The sequence below is a fragment of the Porites lutea genome, chromosome 14 (assembly GCF_958299795.1).
Source record: "Porites lutea chromosome 14, jaPorLute2.1, whole genome shotgun sequence".
In the NCBI taxonomy this organism is placed as follows: domain Eukaryota; kingdom Metazoa; phylum Cnidaria; class Anthozoa; order Scleractinia; family Poritidae; genus Porites; species Porites lutea.
Window position 1 is genome coordinate 3,685,990 of NC_133214.1, and position 18,440 is coordinate 3,704,429.

General features: G+C 40.4%; 2 protein-coding genes across 3 annotated transcripts; both read left to right on the forward strand.

Moving 5' to 3' along the window:
* Positions 1-2: 2 nt before the first annotated feature.
* LOC140925024 (uncharacterized) lies at positions 3-5,288 on the forward strand. Its single transcript, XM_073374984.1, has 5 exons — positions 3-1,793; positions 2,623-2,671; positions 3,240-3,487; positions 4,233-4,350; positions 5,168-5,288. The coding sequence occupies exons 1-5, from the start codon at positions 104-106 to the stop codon at positions 5,286-5,288; spliced, it is 2,226 nt and encodes a 741-aa protein (XP_073231085.1). The 5' UTR covers positions 3-103.
* LOC140925302 (uncharacterized) lies at positions 5,172-18,440 on the forward strand. Of its 2 annotated transcripts, none has more exons than XM_073375299.1 (18): positions 5,172-5,247; positions 5,605-5,745; positions 6,060-6,112; positions 7,021-7,216; positions 7,682-8,959; positions 9,331-9,487; positions 9,997-10,225; positions 10,694-10,756; positions 11,094-11,213; positions 11,908-12,033; positions 12,627-12,677; positions 13,214-13,297; positions 13,780-13,863; positions 14,415-14,504; positions 15,588-15,651; positions 15,895-16,016; positions 16,960-17,094; positions 17,556-18,440. In XM_073375299.1, exons 2-17 carry the CDS (start codon positions 5,649-5,651, stop codon positions 17,077-17,079), a joined length of 2,934 nt encoding a protein of 977 aa, XP_073231400.1. In that variant the 5' UTR covers positions 5,172-5,247; positions 5,605-5,648; the 3' UTR covers positions 17,080-17,094; positions 17,556-18,440. The 2 variants fall into 2 exon arrangements, with proteins under 2 accessions (XP_073231400.1, XP_073231399.1); XM_073375298.1 differs by having other exon boundaries at positions 16,960-17,071.

The following is an 18,440-nucleotide window of genomic DNA, read 5'->3' on the forward strand; positions in this document are numbered from 1 at the left end:
GTCGCAAATATTTTTTTGTCTCCCGCATGGTCGCCATCTTGAAGGAAAATGATATTAGCGTCATAAAAATTCTTTCGATTTCTAGCGTCGATCGCCGCGGAAAATGAATCCGTACGCGTATCAACAAGCGCAACTACATCAGCAACAGCCTCAATATCAGTTTCAAGGACAGTTCGCCCAACCACAGCAATATTATTATGTTCAACCGCAAGCGTCGACACAACAGGCATTTCAAGCGCCGCATACATACGCCGCCCAGCAGTATGGAACTGTTGGTTATCAAAATCAGCAAGCTGTTTCCGCTGTGGGACAGTATCCCGTGCAAGGATATGGACAAGTTGTCGGGACACAGCAATACGCTGTGGCAGGACAAGGCTATTATGCTGTCCCCGGTGCTCAGCAGGTAACAAACCAAAGCCTTGAACAAACTGTTCAGTCTCAGCAACAAAGCGCCACGGAAAATCAAGCACCACCTCTGCCACCAGAGCAGCAATCTGATCCTTCTGCTCCTCCTCCACTCCCTCCTGAACCAGCTCCTAGCTCAAGCGCCAGTAATGCCGCGACATCATCGGGAGTATTCGGCTCTGTAGCAGGGGACCAAGGCAATGCTGAGCAGCAGATTTTGGAAGCACAGAAGCAGTATCAGGAGAAGTTCGCACAGTGGCAGCAGCAGTATGCACAGTGGCAAGCTCAGCATCAGAATCACCCCGATCAGAAACAGTATCAAGAGTGGCAGAAACACATGGAGCATTGGCAGCAACAGAGTCAGAGTCTACTGCAGACGCAGGCTGGTGGGCAGCAGCAGGTATTGGCAGCTACAGCGACTGTCCAGCTTCCAGGACAGCAGCAACAACAGTTGCAGCAGCAACATCAATTTCAGCAGCAACAACAGCTGCAACAAAATGTTCCATCCCAGCAGAATCAACAACTTTCATTTCAGCATCAAGGTCAACAACAGCAACAACAGCTTTACCAGGTGCAAGGACAAAGCCAACAAGATTTCTATAGCAGTGAAAACCAAATTTATCAACAACAACAGCAACAACAGTCTCATCAAGGCCAGCTTCATCAACAACAGCAGCAACAAGCCCAACCACAGTGGCTTCAAAACAGATCGCAGAATCAACAAGTAATTCAATATCAATACAACCAACAACAACAAAGCCAGTCTTATGCACATGACCAGAGGCAACAGTGGCAACCACATCCAGAACATCAGCAGAATAGTTCGGTGCAAAATCAGGATACTTCTAACAGTGGTCAGGTTCCGAAATGGATGCAATCTGCGAAAACTACAACAACAGCAACCAAACAGGAATCAAAGTGGATGCAGGCTGGTAATTTGAAGTCAGTGAATCAACAAAATATGTCTTCTGTGTCTACTAATGATACCAAACAGTTGCCAAGTTGGATGCAGAAGAGGTCATCAATACAGCAGAAGACTTCGGAAGGAGCACAGAAGCAAGAGGCAGAACAGAAGGACATGCCAAAATGGCTTCAAGAAAAGCTTGAGAAAACAGAACAAGATGTCAAGCAGGCAGCAGCTGAGAGGGCTGCACAAGAAGTGGAAGTCCAAAGGAAGCAGATGCCAAGGTGGATGCAAGATCAAGGAGGTAGAAGCAAGGCAGCTGAATCAAGTCAGGTGCCGCAGAAGTTGCTACCAAAATGGCTTCAAGATAAACCATCAACAAGTGGAAGTCAGTCAGAAGATCAAAAAACCGTTGGTCAAGTTCCAAAATGGCTTCAAGCCAAAACATCTGCCTCTCAAGAAAGTACTGTATCAACATCAACAGGTAAATAATCATCTCAATATTGAAAAAAAGTTGTTTGAAAGTTGAAATCATTCCCGCCTAGACTTGTCCTTTGAGCTGTTCAGGTTTTGCAAGCAGTATCCATGGTGACAGATAGTATAATTCTTGCTCTTGTCTTTTATACCATAAATAATATGGTATTGCTGCCTTATACTGTAAGATTACCTGATATGGTGCTACAGGGCTCGACGTTGTGACCTGTGGGGTCGCCAATGCGACCAGCTTTTACTCAGTGGCAACCAAATTTTCATGCCTGGTCGCCAACCTGGCCTCCAAGATAGGTGACTTTCTTCTTTGGGAAAACGTACACTAATGATAATCCGTTATCCTTCACAAAACTAACAGATAGCTAATAGTTTTTCAGGGTTTTTCTAACGCTCTAATGTTTTGCCCAAACGCTCTAAAGTAATGGTTTGTCCAAACTCTCTGATGATTTGTCTCAACGCATTAACGATTTCTACACTCTAACGGATTATTCTTATGATTTCCTGGACCTTAAGCTTGCCTACCTGTTTGAGGAGATGTACGCTTGAGTGTGGGCTCATTTTCCCGAACACCGGCTGGTAATTGAGCCTCAAGCGAAACCTGTTCGAAAGAAAGTTCAAAAGGAAGTCTAAAGCGTTCTTTTTCTGTTAAGGCTAAGTAAAAGATGTTAAGTTTATTTAATGCCATTAATTCTTAAATATATTTTTGGCGACCAGAACACTTGTTTTGGCTACCAAAAATGAAAACTTGGGGGCCAGCTGGCCCCAAGATTTTTTTCTGAAAGTCGAGCACTGTGCTAGAGTTCTGGTGCCTTTGTGTTTTTTAGTTTCATCGTCACCTGTGAAAAGACCCTCAAAATGGGACAGAGAAGAAAGGTAACTCAATAATATTTTATTTGCCTTTTTGTTTCCAAAGGGTTCAGTTTTCATTGTGTTTCCTATTCACCTTTTCTCCATAATACCTGTTTCAACAATACGTATAAGCAGTTGATCCCACACAATTTTTTCAGGAACCTCCTTTTGGTCCGAAACTGGTATCTACACGTATTTTGTGCCTTGCTTTGAAGTTTACCTGTTATCTTTTACATCCGAATGCACTCCTGAATTGTTGTTTCTACTAGTATCTAAGGACTGATTAAGAAGCAGCATCAGGAAGTTGTTTTTTCTTTCTGCCCTTTGTATTTTTTATCAAGTCGTTGGCTGTCGACCTGTCTTTCACAGCGTTAACCTCTGCTTATTGGGAAAAATCATGTAAAACATACAGCTCTAGTAGCCATAATGTAAGTGCATGTAATCACTGTTATTCAACTGAAGGTCATGTACATGCGTGTTACATACATGGTATCATGTACATTGTAATGACATCCTCATGCCACAAGGATGTGTGCAACATTTCTTTAAATGAAACAAGAATATTATTAATTTTTTCCTTTTTCTTTTTCAGAACTCCCCTCTCTACATCTGTAACCATCAGTCCACAAAAATTAGACCCTCTGAAGGAAATTCAGTTGTTGAAGCAACAACAAGAACAACTTCAACAACTTCAGGAGCTTGAGAAACGTTTTAAGCAAACATCTTCTACATCGTATGCATCACCTTCTTCATCAGCTAGTTCTTCCACATACAACAGCCAAACAGCGTCTACAACTTACATGAGTGCAGAGAGAACACATGCTGGGTTTCAAGACAAAAGTAAGTATCAATATACCTTAACAGGAAACAAAATAATCCATTGCAATGTTCCATTGTCTTCAATGATGTTATAAGATTTGATGTTCACTTACTGAAAATGATGGATCTACAAGCTACAACATAATGGATCTACAAGCTACAACATGGGGTTTCACTGAAAAGTTTGAAATGTTTTCTTAAGTCATGGTCTTCTTATGACCTGAAGACCAGGCTATGTTTACATGGCATTAAGGTTAACCCTGGAGATGCCCCCCCCCCCACCCCCTTGAGTCGCACATTTGGAAGGTTGGCCCATACAGGTAAGAGTTTGAATTAACCTTCATTGCTATTAAGGGAGGCACTCTCAGTTCAAAGGTGGAGGAGGCTCCCCTCCCCTCCCCCCCTGCATTGCACATTTAGAAGGTTGTTCCATACAGTAACCTCCATTCCTATTAAGGGAGGGACTGTCCGTTCAAATGCACATGTAGATTTCTTCTTTAATCCCCTTCCTGAACCACCTACGAAACAAGGACATGGGACAGAACACAATATGATCATGGGTGTAATGAGCACACAAGACATTCTGTTGCATCACAGTTTTGATGCACACTTAGATCATGTGCCATAGATCAGACCAGCACACATATAGACTGTAGCATTTTAATGTTTGATTTGGGCGTGGGCGGGGGGGGGGGGGGTAGGGGGCGGGGTACAGTGGTATAGACTTTATCTGGAACAACGTTGAAATCTCGTCATTATGTTGTAGGTTCTACCGAGAAAACTATGCCACAGAAGCCAAAAAAACCACCTTGCAAGTTCTTTCCGAAGTGTCGCTTTGGAAACAACTGCCATTTTCAACATCCACCATGCAGTTCAGGCTCAAGGTTAGCTCTAAAAATAATGTAGGAACAATGTTAATGAAAGGATATGTAGAGCCTTGCTGTAAGTGGATCTTGATCCAGGCTTCTCAATAGATTTTTAAGTAGGAGGTGATCACTGATAAAGTAGGAGGCTCTTCAGCAAAGCCAGAGGTGTCAAAACAAAGCAAAGAAAAGCGACCTAAACACAAAGTAAGCGGCTATAAATCCCAAAGTAAGAGGCGATCAATCGCCGGGTGCCGCCTTCTATTGAGAACCCTGTTGATCCAGTGTGATATACAAGCATATTGAAAGGAGAATCTAGCAATATGTCATAAGTCATTTAGGGCTTTTTTACACACACCCCTTTGTACTCAGTGGAAATTATGACTCTAATTGAGATCAGATCTTGCCTTTTCACCAGTGCACACCAGAGAGAGGTTGTCAAGGTACATGTGTACTAAGCCTTTACTTCCATTTTTGTTTAAATGCCAAGCATGTTTCCTCTTTTTCTCTTCACTTTTTTGTGGCCACCTGATTTTTTGACAGAAAAAAATGCAACTGTTTTATGCAATTCTTATTTTTTACACCAACCATTAATGACATTTATTTTTTGGAAAACCATTAATGGGAAGAATTTCCATTTCACAAAATTAATCATTTTGACTATTGAATTTTTTATTTACAGTGTAGTAAATATTACAATTCATATTATCAAAAAAGTGCTCCTTTTCCCTTTTTGCTGCATCATTTCACATCTATAAAACTTCTTTAGGTCAAGTTTTTGCATAGTGTTGAACATCTTTTACAACAATGTACTGAAGGAGTACTTTTTCTCTTTCAGATGCACAAGTGGTGATTGTATATTTGACCACAGTGCTGATCCCACAACTGAAGAAACTCCAGAGGAACCAGAATACCCAGGTACACTACTCACCTCTGTTAAAGGACTAAGACTATTATAAATTATTATTATATTTAGGCATTGAACTTTTTCCCATTGTTTGTTGCAATCTATGGCAAGGATTGGTAGAGATTTAAACTTGACAAAGTTGGCCCATCTTTTTCAAGGTTTAATGCTACGCCTGCAAAAATCATAAAAAAAAACCCAAATCATTATGGTTAGTGCTCCCTGATGAAATTTCTTTGATATTATGCTTCATAACTTTACAGGAGCATTTTGAGTCCTTAAATCTATCACTCCCAGAGTTAATTGATGGGTAATTATGGTTAATACCGGTAATTACCATTATTAATTTTGCTGTTTCCTTTTGTTTTTAGAATTAGAGGCCTTTACTGAGACAACTGAGACATTCAGTGGAGTCATGTCGCAGTTTTCGTCGAGAGGAGACCAGATTCCTGGTATAGGAGATGGTGAATTCCCCGTGGTACCTGCCAAACCAGAAGAGGAGTCTGTAGAAGGTCTGTTGAAATAACTCTTTCACTCTTAAACTCAAATGTCATCGAAAATCCCAAATTTCATGTAGAGTAATAATATTATTGAAAGATCACTTATGCTACACTAGAACACTCATTTCATCCACAGACTCAAAAGTTAGAACCACCTTGTACAGCATACTAAACAGTACCACAGGAAAGTACTGCTCAGCATTTTTTGTTTGAATGGTCACACCATAGCATTTTGTCAACAGAATCAAAAGTTAAAACTACATTACCTGGTACATGTCCTTGAAGTTGCCTCAGCCAAATTTGATTACATGTATTCCTTATTTTAGGTGATGACAAATACCAGCTTGGAGATGGTAGTTACCAGGAAAACAATTATGAGGTAAACATAAAGTTTAACGATTTTAGTCTGAGCCAATGCAAAACTTTAAGCTGAAGGAAAAGTTGGCCAAAAATTAAATATCTGCTCTAGGCTAAACTAAAATTCAAATTCAGATTTTTGCAACCTTCCTAATGTATGTGCCACAATGCATGTAACTGTCACAAATGATATGCCCTATGGGTATCTGCCACTTCCACATACAGTGTATGTGTACCACACAATAGCCATTTTGCACATTGACATTAGAAGGGCAAATTTAAGCTGCCAAGTTCAATATTATTAATGTAAATTGCAAAGTTTTACATAATGAATAACTTTAGGCAGTAGAGTTGAAAAGAATACCCGGATAGAAAGAGTATAAATGCAAAAATTTTTGTTTACAGACTCAACTTGCTTGTCTAACACACACATGTATAAGGGCTGTGCTCTAGCAGTACCTGGTTGGCCCATGGCGCTTAAGGTTTGCTCTGGGGCAACTAGAAAATCTATGTTTTTTTTCACAGAAATCATATGCTGGGCACCCTGAATTTCACAGGTTCAGGGCACTGTACTCCCTTCAATTTTTCTTAGTAAGAGCGTAGCCTTGTGTATAAGGGCTATTCTTGGAGCAACTAACCCAGAGATTATGTTAAGTACTCTACTCTCCCAACGTGTAAATAAAGTCGTGTCTGATAGCCCGGGGCTAGTGGATTTGTTATCGGGCTAGTGATTTCTGTTCTTAACTTGCGCAACGGGCAAGTGCTGTTTTTTGGGGAAATTCAGATTACAGAAAGATTGGAATAAATCCTGCCAATCAAAAAGGGTTTTGAGAGCTAGTTGAAATGACTTGTGGGCTAGTACATGCTAGATACAGCTTGCCCGAATGGCAGGCAGTAAAACAAACTTTCTTTGCACCCTGTCTCTTAAAGGCTCCTCAAGATGACTACATGGAGGTTGAAAATGAACAGTATACAGAAGGAGGAGTCGATGAACAACAATCAGTCCCTGAACAGACCACCCAATATGCAGCAGATCAAGACAAAACACATGGTGAACAATGGCAGTGGCAGGCTGAAAATGAATGGGGAAGGCCTGCTTACCATCAGGAGCATGCTGGTGATGCAGGTATTGTAAATTCAGACTTGGCAACCGTCGCTTACAAATTGAAACGGGCAGACATACAGTACCTGAAACTCCAGAAAATCTTTGAATTTGCCCTTTCTGCCACTTAAATGAAGTTGAACACGAAATACTCTTTCTATTAGTAATCTTTATGATAGTCTTTGATCTAACTTTTACAGAAACGTTAGTAATAGATATCCCCTTTTTAAACCTGAGAATTCTGTTTTTAACTTGCCCGATGGGCAAGTGATGTTTTTGTGAGGAATTTAAATAACAGAAGAACTGTGAAACCAATTGTGCTAGTCAGCAAGTTTTTGGGGCTAGTTGAAATGACATCTGGTCTAGTAATTGTTAGCTTCAGCATGCCTTAATGGCAAGCTGTAAAAATGATTTTCTTTGCACCCCGCAACTCTCACTCATTTCATTCTGAACTGTTCACTAAGTGAGTTATTAATTTCTATCTTGCAGGCTCCTCTCAGGAGGCGGATTGGCTATCGGCTAGAGGCAGGTTCTCCAGATGGGGTGAAGGTGAACCTCCTCCAGGAAGAGAGGGGAGGATGCCTGTGCCAAGAGAGGGTGACAGTGAAGGTTCAGGTGACAGACGAGATTGGAGACCACCCCTTGAGAGAGATGAGTGGGGACGTCCAAGGCCTCCTCACCCAAGAGATGAAAGGGAGAGTGCCCTTGGAGGGCATGAAAGAGACAGAAGGCCACCATTTCCTGATGAGCGTGGCAGAGGGCAGCCTTTCCCTTCTGATGAACGAGGAATGAGACCCCCCTGGTGGGATGAGCGTGATGGAAGACCACCATTTCCAAGGGATGAACGAGGCAGACCACCTTATTTAAGAGATGAAAGAGAGAGGTCTTCTTTTTCACGAGAGGGTTGGGATGAAAGACCTCCTTTCATGAGAGACAGAGACCTTGGGCCACCATTCAGAGATGAGAGAGGAACAGAGCCCCCCGCAGAAAGAATTGAAGGTGAATCAGCTTCTAAAGATGGGAAGGAAGCCCATGAACAGAAAGAGTCATCTGAGAAAAATGTAGCTCCACAACATGAAATAAAGAGATCACCAGCTAAAGAGAGGCCACCCTTTCCAATAGATGAAAGAGATCGGCCACCCGTTCCAAGAGATGAAAGGGAACGGCCGCCTTTTCCAAGAGATGAAAGGGATCGTCCACCATTTCCAAGAGATGAGAGGGATCGGCCACCATTTCCGAGAGATGAAAGGGACCGACCACCATTTCCAAGAGATGAGTGGGATCGCCCACCATTCCCAAGGGATGAGTGGCATCGACCTCCTTTTCCACGAGATGGAAGAGATCGGCCGCCTTTCCCTCCAGACGATGGTGATTTTCCATTTCCACCAAGAGATGCTCGGGATCGTTGGCCACCACACCCAAGGGATGACAGAGAAAGATGGCCACCACATCCGAGGGAGGAAGTAGATGCATGGGCTTGGGAACGAGAGCATGGTCCCCCTGGCAGACCTTTATCTCCAAGGGGAAGAAGTAGAAGGGGAAGACCCCCATTCCATGAAGATCACAGGGGAAGACCCTTGTCACCACCTCCATGGCCCCCATTTGATCATCCCCGGAGGGGATGGTCTCCTCCCGGACGTGATTATCGGGGAAGATCTCCAACACGTGAAGAATTTGATCGATTTGGCCGGCCACCACCTCCACGTGATGCTGATTTCTTTGATGACCGAGGTAGACCACCACCACGGGATTGGGATCGAGAAGACTGTGAGTTTCTGAATATTATAATGTATCAGTATTGACAGTAATCAATTAAATTAAGTCTTCTTTGTAACTCTAAAGGAGCATTTTGTGTATGCCTAAATAATGGCTTTAGCACAGAAGTGATCTAAAACGGCAATATCATTGTGATATAGTCCCTTTTAAGATAAACTGTTCATTGAGACAAAGAAGATTTCTGTGTCCATATGCAAGTGTGATTCTCTTCAAATGTGTAATTCTGACATAATCAGGAACGCAATGTTTGATACATTCATGTAAGATTATTCATAAACCTTCACCAAGGAAGACCATTTGATGTTGCTAACATAAAATTCCCTCACTGCAAGGTTACTTTGAACTTTTAAATTTAATATTAGGGAGGAGACCACCTGATGACGAGAGATTCCGAGAACGTCATCATCCAGATGATCGATGGCGAAGATCACCCCCACCCTATAGGGATCATCCAGAGCACTTCCCTCCTGATCGCCCTAGAGAGTGGCCAAGAGACGAAATGAGGGGTCCAGATGAGAGGTTTGTTAATCATGTCTTCATCCAATCCTTGAGACATTGGAATGGTAACCAACATAAAAGCATTAATCATAACTATAACAAAATTCTCAAATCTGTTTGGTTATCAACTGTCCTGTTTTCAGTACTAATAGGACATTGAATTGGACGGCACGTATCATGCCTATGATTGGACAGTATGCGGCATCACACGCTTGGGCTTAAACCGCTTTTTTTCACTGCTAGCAAAAAAACTCTCGGAATTTCCCCGGCAACTATAAACGTGGCCCGTGGCTACTTTAATAGGAAAATAAAAGAAAAATAGAACCAAAAGAAACCCGTAGCTGTTTGATTCCCTGCCTCCTTGTTGTACTTACCTGGCAACTTGAAATCTTAGTCGTCCCAACAATTTTTGAAATGTTACCTTCTCTTTTGCATTAATTTCCCTTATTCAAGGGTCAAGTTAAATTCCAATACCTTAATTTCATGGAGCATTAATTTCCTATAGTAAAGTATTTACGTTTTTTGAACAGATGGTATGATGAGCAAGCTCCTACAGATAGAAGACCACCCCATGATGACTACTATAGAGACAGACCCCCGTATCCTGAAGATCGCCCTATGCATGACCCTGCTAACTACCCACCCCACCCTGAAGAAGCTGGACACCAGAGTGAACCGCCCAGGTTTGAGAAGAAGGCCGAGGTTGTTCCTGTTGAGAGTATTCTTGATTCTCCAGGAAGAGAATCCAGACCTGATCGGGTAAATATGCCAACCTTCTCATTTATGAATTATTGTACCAGCTGGCAGTTCCATATGTTTACATGTACTTCTATATTTTTGTTGTTGTTGTTTCATTGTTAGCCTTTATGGAATATGAATTCCTGTAATTTGTGTTCATGAAATTCTGCATTTTTTTTGTGTGTGAATCGTTTTAAGGTTGTAATAGGTCGCTGTGACAAATCTCTCCCTGTGTACTAGTTGGGAATAACTTGATGCAACTCTTTATGTCACAGCAACAAATTGCTTTATGTGTCTCAGCAACAAAATTTTGCCACTACAACAAGATGCACTTGATTTTGTATGATCCAGTTGCCGAGACAAAGATTTTCACAAAAATTCTCCAGTACACATGCATTGATTTGTTGCCGTGACATGTCGCCTCAATATGTTGCTGCAGCTTGTCAGCCAGTGATTTCCGACCTTTATTGTTAAATTTCTTTGTTGCAGATTGTGATTATTCTCAGAGGGCCACCAGGGAGTGGCAAAACCCATGTAGCTAGGCTGATAAAGGTGAGTTTTATAATTGTCTGTTCCATTAAGGTTTGATTGTAGCTACTGCATTATTGTCACTATTGTTTGTGAAATTTCTTTGTTTGTTACGGCAGCAAACCAGGAAGCCATTTTGCTTGTAATTTAGGCGAGTTTGGTGTGGCTTGCTCAGAGGAGCTGGAGGTGAATCAGTGAATAGCACTGGATATCTCGAGTTTGAGTAGCCAATCAGAGCGCACAAAAACACTATCCACTGTTTTAGTACTATACTTACATTTATCGTTATTTTCCACAATCTCCATTACCATCATCACCCCCTTCATCATCAGTCTTAAATATTATTTTTCTTTCACTGCAGGACAAGGAGGTGTCTTATGGAGCTCATGCACCCAGAATATTAGCCCTGGATGATTACTTTTTAATGGAGGTTGAGAAAACTGAAAAAGACCCAGACACTGGGAAGAAAATCAAGAAAAAGGTGTGAACCTTAACCCTTTAAGCCCTAAGAGTGATCAGCATGGAATTTCTCCTTGTAATATCAATGCTTTGTAAAACAGAGTGGTCATGAGAATTATGGACATAATCACACAAGATGAATTTGCTTGATATTTTTTATCAACTTCTCCACACTACTTCTGTAGGAGATAAACAGGGGCAACAAATGATAATTCAGATTTTAATCTTAAGGTTTAAAGGTTTAAACCTTGTACAGTTGAACCTCTCCACTACGGCCGCTTTCGGGACAGAAGAAAGTTGCCGTTGTAGAGGGGTGGCTGTTAGTGGAGGTTTGACTGAGGTTATTTTTTACTAGAAATACAATGATTCATGTCTTGTAAGCGCAAATAAGCCATGTGAAACTGGACAAAAACTGTAGCGTGATACAGTTAGAAGAAAACTAACTGTTAGTTATAAATTGTAGGTGTAGAAACCTCTTTTTTACTACTCTGTTGTAATGGAAATAAAATTTGTAAGTATATGTTATTTAAACCCCTGTTTAATGATTAAATTTTGGGATGTTCATTGCATCTTTATGGCAGTGCATGTGATGTATCTCCTGGGAGACAAATGATGACCACAGAATTACAATCATGACTGAACTACAAGCTGGAAATAATCAAAATTTCCTAAAATAACGGAAAAAACATTTGAAATTTTACATCTTGTTTTGTTAGGTGACTGAATATGTTTATGAAGAAGAAATGGAGGAGGCTTACAGAAGTAGTTTGTTCAAATCTTTCACTAAAACTCTTGAAGATGGCTTCTTCCCTGTTGTTATCGTGGATGCGATTCATGATAAGGTAAGGTTTGGTTACCATAGTTTCTCAAATTCGCCAGGTAGTACCTCCTTATTCAGCACAATTAACAGTACCACATGAAAGTACTGCTCAGTAGCTTTCATTTGAATGGTCACACCATAGGATTTCATCCACAGACTCAAAAGTTAGAAATTTTTATTGTGACTCCGTGATCAAGTTTGGGATGTTATGGTTTAGTGTCAAATGAGGCTATTGGGTGAATTGATCACAGTGAAACGTCACTGGTATGAATAGTTAGGATGTTGGTATTTTCATAACAAATATATGAATAGGATTGTGCAGTTATACATGTACCAAGATTGAACAACATCGATTTTCTCCTAACAAAGATACATAATCAAAGATAAAGGTTTTGAGACTTAATAAAACTGATCACTAAACGGAAAATGCTTTAAACTTTGTGAAATGCTCTCAACTAATTCTTGAGGAAGATGTTTGGAGATCGGTCTGGAGAATTTGAATGTGGATCTTGGGGATTAAAGGGTTGAATGACTAGGTTCTCGTTGTTGTTCTCTTGTTGTTCCAGATGCAACACTTTTTTAATTCGTCTTGCGGGTGATCTTTTGCGTCTTTAGGTTGAGCATTTTGAGAAATATTGGAGTCATGCAAAACAAAAGGGTTTCGAGGTAAGAATTCTGAAAGGTATTATTTTAAAAGTATTCTTCAACTAATCAGACAGAGATGTTCTTTGACAATTGTGAGACCAAACAAAGGGAAGGACACCGTATGTTCACCTATTATCCGGCAAGAGATAAATATTTAGGGCGCTTCAAATAATTATATTTTTTGTCTGGCAAAATATCATCATGTCCCAACTGGAGTAGAGAAGTCATCTTTCAACGAGTCGGGTGTACGTTCTTGTGAGAATGTGCTGTGTAACTGTCGACTTTTTTTCTACAACATTCTTCCCTTATCATTCTGTAAACCCAAGCCCAATGCAAGATCTACTCCGGGTCGCAAAGGTATAAAGTTGCCGTCACAAGCCCGACGTTTACTTAATGTAGGCTATTAAAATGGCGCTGGAAGTACTGTCCAATTACTTAGGCATGACGCGTACTGTCCTATTAGTGTTGAAATCAGGACAGTTGATAGCCAATCAGATTTAAGAATTTTGTCGTAGTTGTTATGATTAAGGCCGTAATCTGTGTGTTTTGTTGCACAGGTGTATGTTGCTGAGTTAATGGCCGACGCGCATGATTGTGCTAAGCGGAACAGTCACAATCGAACCTTTGAGGAAATCAACAAGGTCAGTTCTTGATCTTTGTCAAACATGAGAAGAAGTGTTTCATCTGATATTCAAACACTGACGAGTGATATATCAAACACGAGAAGGAGTGTTTCATGTAATATATCGAACACGAGAAGAAGTGTTTTATCTGATATCCCAACACTGAGAAGTGGTATATCAAACACGAGAAGGAGAGTGTTTCATCTGATGTTGAAACATCGAAAAGTGGGTAAAAATACTCTAGTATTCAGGGTAGAGTTACGTACGAGTTAGAGAAGCATGTTTTTAAAACTGCTAAGTTATGAGGGGCAGAAATGTCTGGTCGTGAGAAGGTTCAAGATCCCTTTCAAGGGATGAGCAGAGGCATCCTTAGCAAAATTTTGTGCCCCCATTTGATGCGCCGAAGTAACTTGTAGAAGTAGTGTTTTACAAGTTGATACCTGCAGTGCTACGCTTCAAAAAATAATATCATTTTTAAGGAAACAGTTGTTATATTTCAGATGGTATCGGCTTGGGAGGAGACTCCAGTTCATCATCTAAGACTCGATGTACGATCATTGCTGCAAGATGCTGTTATTACCGAGGTTCGTGCTCACCATAAATGCCTGACGTTTGTAATTGTAATGAAAACATATCGCACGATACAGACAATCAATTCGTTCGGAAATTGATTTGTCGACAGCGAATGGCCTGGAATTGAAATGGAACTTGAATTTCCCTGATAATAAACCGTGTCACATCGCCTTTTTCGCGCAGGACGCAGAAACTAGTTAATTCCGCCCATAAAAACAACGGTCTATTGTGAAAGACAACTGATTTTATAGTTTTCGTTCTTAAAACGCCTGCACCAAAGTTTCAAGTGTTTAAACTGTAACAAGTGTTCACTGCAAAGTGCACAGTAATAGGAATAATCGTTCATTATTACTTCATTGCGTGATTTGTTTTGTAACACCAAAAAAAATTTCAGTTAATTCACGTATAAAGGTGGTATTTGCCACCTTTTGATTACACCTTTTTAAAGGCGCTCAAATACTTTTGGCGGGAAACAGTGTTGTTGTTAGACGATGTGTAACCTCGAAGTAGTAGCCAATGAGAACGCGCGCTGTATAACATTGAACAATCACTTTTGGTTAAGGTTGAGATGGAGACAGCAGATGAAACCGCTGATGGAGATGGGGCAGGAACGCAGGCACAGGAGCAGGCAGCACAGGAGGACCAAGGGGAGGTAGGGAAAAATAACGTAAAACTAAAAGAAAAATATTACATTGCAGCGTTAAAATACCACAGGATAAAGGCATGCAAGGTTAAGGTAGGATGGTAAATATCTGTTAGTAAATAAGTCAAACTGTAAAATGAAAAACTGATATTGACTTTCGTTAAGCCACAAAAAATATCAACATGTTGAAAATAGAACATCAGAGATAACAACTTTGCCACCCATGGCAAAAGTAAAAGTCGAAAAGATAACGATCTTCTAAATGGCAAAGAAGTTAGACTCTGTAGAAGGGTGGTATACAATGCATGATACATTCATTCTTGGTGGTTGAAAAAGAAATAAAAAAAAATTGAAATAATTACAAAAAAAGAAGAAAGAAAAAACAGCTTAGGAAATATAAATACACACTCCATTATAAAGGGGTAACTAACCTGGCTGTTTTAGTTCATCACGTCAGAAAAAAAAAAGCTCAAAAGCCTTGAATTTCAGTGAAAGTTGCTGTAAAAGGTTGATTATTATGATAAGAAATAAAAACCTGTGTCTAAACCAGAAGAAAACGTAAAATAAACGTAAAATACGTGAAAGATACCCCCCTCCCCCCTCCCCCCTCCCCCCTCTCCTTCTCTCCAATAAAGAACGCATGTTAAAAAGGTTGACCACCTGAACCCGACTCTGACACTTTCTCCCCAATTCCCAAAATGATTTCCCGAATAAGCCGCAGTCCAATTTCACTAAAAGCCCTGGCGCAGTTTCCCGAGTAATCCCCAATGCCATACCCGAACAAATAATAACTTAATTCCAGGAACCTATCCCGGAAACAGTTCCCATGCAGAGAAAACTGTAACACAATTCCTGTAACAACTCCCAACAAAATCCTCCCCTAAACCTCACTAGCTGGATTTTGTTTTTAGTGGTCTCGTATAGTTCCTTTTCACTGGGTCTGTTAATTATTTCAGACCAGTTTAGGTTTCTGACCACCTTCCCCTCCCCAAAGCCAACATTTGCCCTAAGTGAGAAGTAAGGGTAAATGTTGGCTTAGGGGAGGGGTAGGTGGGCAGTTTCCCGGAAACCTAAATTGATCCATCATTTCAGCCTAAGATACAGGTGCCTTCACGCAGCAAATGGGAAGACATAGAGCCAGCGGAAGACAAACTGAGTAAGTAACCCTTCATGTAGTATTGCACCAAAACACTAACTGAACTTGTTTTTAAGCAGCACGTTAGTATCAAAGGATTTTTAGCACACTGACAAAGTTGAAGGTAGGTTAACCGAAAGTGGTGAGAATTTGTCCAGCTTCTCTTGACGCCAAAAATAGGACTGACGTTTTGTTGACGTGTTGGTGGCATCCCCGCATTACCGTGAGGTGTTTGTTTACAACTCTTTATCGTTCATTTGCTAGATAAACTTGATGGCATTCGGCCAATGAAGAGAAGAAGAGAAGAGTCGCCTCCCTTCCTCCCTAGTGACGATGATGACCCTTATGACGAACGCGAAGAGGACATGCGCATTGGCAAGAAGAGGGTAAGTTCTGATTGTGATACCTAATCAGCACTTCCGTACAGAACATTTTTGAAGATGTTAATTAAGTAATTTATTTATCTGCACAGTGTTAGCCAGGCAAAGTTGAACGCGACTGACACCTAAGAAAACTCTCAATATTAATGTTCGCGAGGCCTGGAGGGAGGGCTCGTACCAGTTTTACGATGCGGAGTTTATAGGAACTGTATCTCCAACTTTATCAGAATTCAAACAGTGGTAACCGGCAACAAACTGAGCAAAACATAAAAATGATAGATAAAAACATGAAAAAAAGGTAGAAAGAACACAGCAAGTATTAAAAGAGGCACGAAAAAAAGATTGAAGCGGTTTGGAAATTGTGGTTTTCGAAAACGTGTTAGCGGAACAGGTTTTCAAAGTTTATGTTTGTTGTTTGTAACGTTTGATATAATGCTTGAAAGACGTATTTGTTCAACTCGAAACTGCGATTTTGTAGTTGACAGGGGCGTAGCCAGCTTTTGGACTGGTTGTATGCTTGACTTTCATTTCCACATATCCTGAAAATTGCACGCATGACTAGTACGCAGTGACCTCACCAACACTTTGAGCTGTTAAGCTTTTTAGCTCACCCCAACAACGCATAATTTATTACAAGCGGTAGAGTGATCGAACCAAAAATTTGTAGGTCCCCTTGCAACTCAACTTGATCATGTAAAAAGTAACATTATAATATTATCATACCTGCCAACGTTTTCTAAGTCAAATGCGTGAGGGTTTCGTCTTGTCGTTACCTGAATTTCCGAACATTTCCGACGATTTTCCGAAGACTTCCGAACATTGCGGAAAATGTCCGAAGATGCTTCGAATAAGTTCTCGTAATTTGCGTTAGTAACAAAATGAACCAGACAGCCGTGACATATTCAGCTCCTTTGATATTCACTTGTGATTACTTGTTTGTGTTGTTCAGGTTCGGTGGGCGGATCTGGAGGAAAAGAAGGTACTCGAACACAGAAGAAGAATCGGCTTTTGCATAGGTACCGACTGGAGCTTGTTAACGGATCCGAACGCTGAAATCCCGCGTATGTAGCGATTTAATAGTATGGTGAGTTTTAAACCTATTCCTGGCAGTCCACTGGGCGCTCGCCACGAAGGAATTGGATTATCATTTGCAATTTGCGTGGTCCTTTATGTTAAGTTGTTGTTAAAGGAGCGATTAAAGATCGCGAATTATACAACTTGTCCGACAATAGGTGTGGTATTTTTTTCCTGTCAGTGGAATCCTTTACAACTTTATTGCACTTACAAATAAAGAAGGACTAAACATGGTCCTTCGAGCCTGGTAAGCAACATTTATCGTTGACATCGGATTATTCTAGCTCACAGAACGAATTCGTTACTACTTTAAGTCACGCGTCTTTGTTTTCTGTCGTTGGAGGGATATGAAAACATTTGAAGCTGAAAAAAAACAACGCAGACAGTTTTATCACACAAATTTACAGCTAGAATGAAATCTTTCTTTTCTGTCCTTACAACTAACTTTGATTTTGTTTACTCCACATTTAGGTTCCTCAGAAGTTCCGGCAAGACAACAGCCTTCTGAACAGCGGCAAAGCGAAAAAAAGCAAGACAATTTGCGATGGGATTTTTTTATTTAACCTTTTGCTCAAAGAGTACCCCCAATCAACACGTTGAAGAGAAATTCAAAATTTCAGGTTATTAAATAGTAACAAAATAAATAGAACCATGTGAATGTACTACGAAGTAGCTTTCACTTGAATCGTTGCACCAAAGGATTTCATCCACAGACTCAAAAGTTAGAGTTCCGTAGATTATATGACAACATAATTCACCCTAGAGGAAAGGTTAAAACTCTATCGTTCTCCCTGAAGCTGAATTCTAAGGCCTAATTCTACAATTCATTCCAATACTACATTTCATTTTATTCAACGTTTTTGTACAAATTTTTGTGTCGTTAGTAGTTAAATGCGAAACATGGAAGTACAGTTTCTGTGGAATTATAACAAGTCGTCCCTAGGTTCTAGGAATAAATTAAATACATATGTCGTATCCGCTGGATTCTGTGGTTTTGAAAAAACCACAGATTTTGAGTGTTTTGAAGGAGGTTTATGTGTGTTACAAAACTCAAACCCAATTTTCAGCCTTGTGGTTTTTGATCAACAAGGAGAAAAAAAAAACATTTAAATATTGATGAGGACAATAAAATTACGGTCTGCACCTGTTGGCAATAATCCATCAACAACACGAAGAAACAAAGGCCATCGTTTTCGTTTTACTACATCATAAAATTAAAAATAAAGTAAGGCTCAACAAAGAAGTCCTCGAATGGTTCGAAACAAAAGTCAGACTTTCTCACTGAGCGAAAGGAAAACGTTGATCCAAGCGCAAAAGACCATTGCAGAAGTTCAAATTAAATTTGTACCTTTTAAA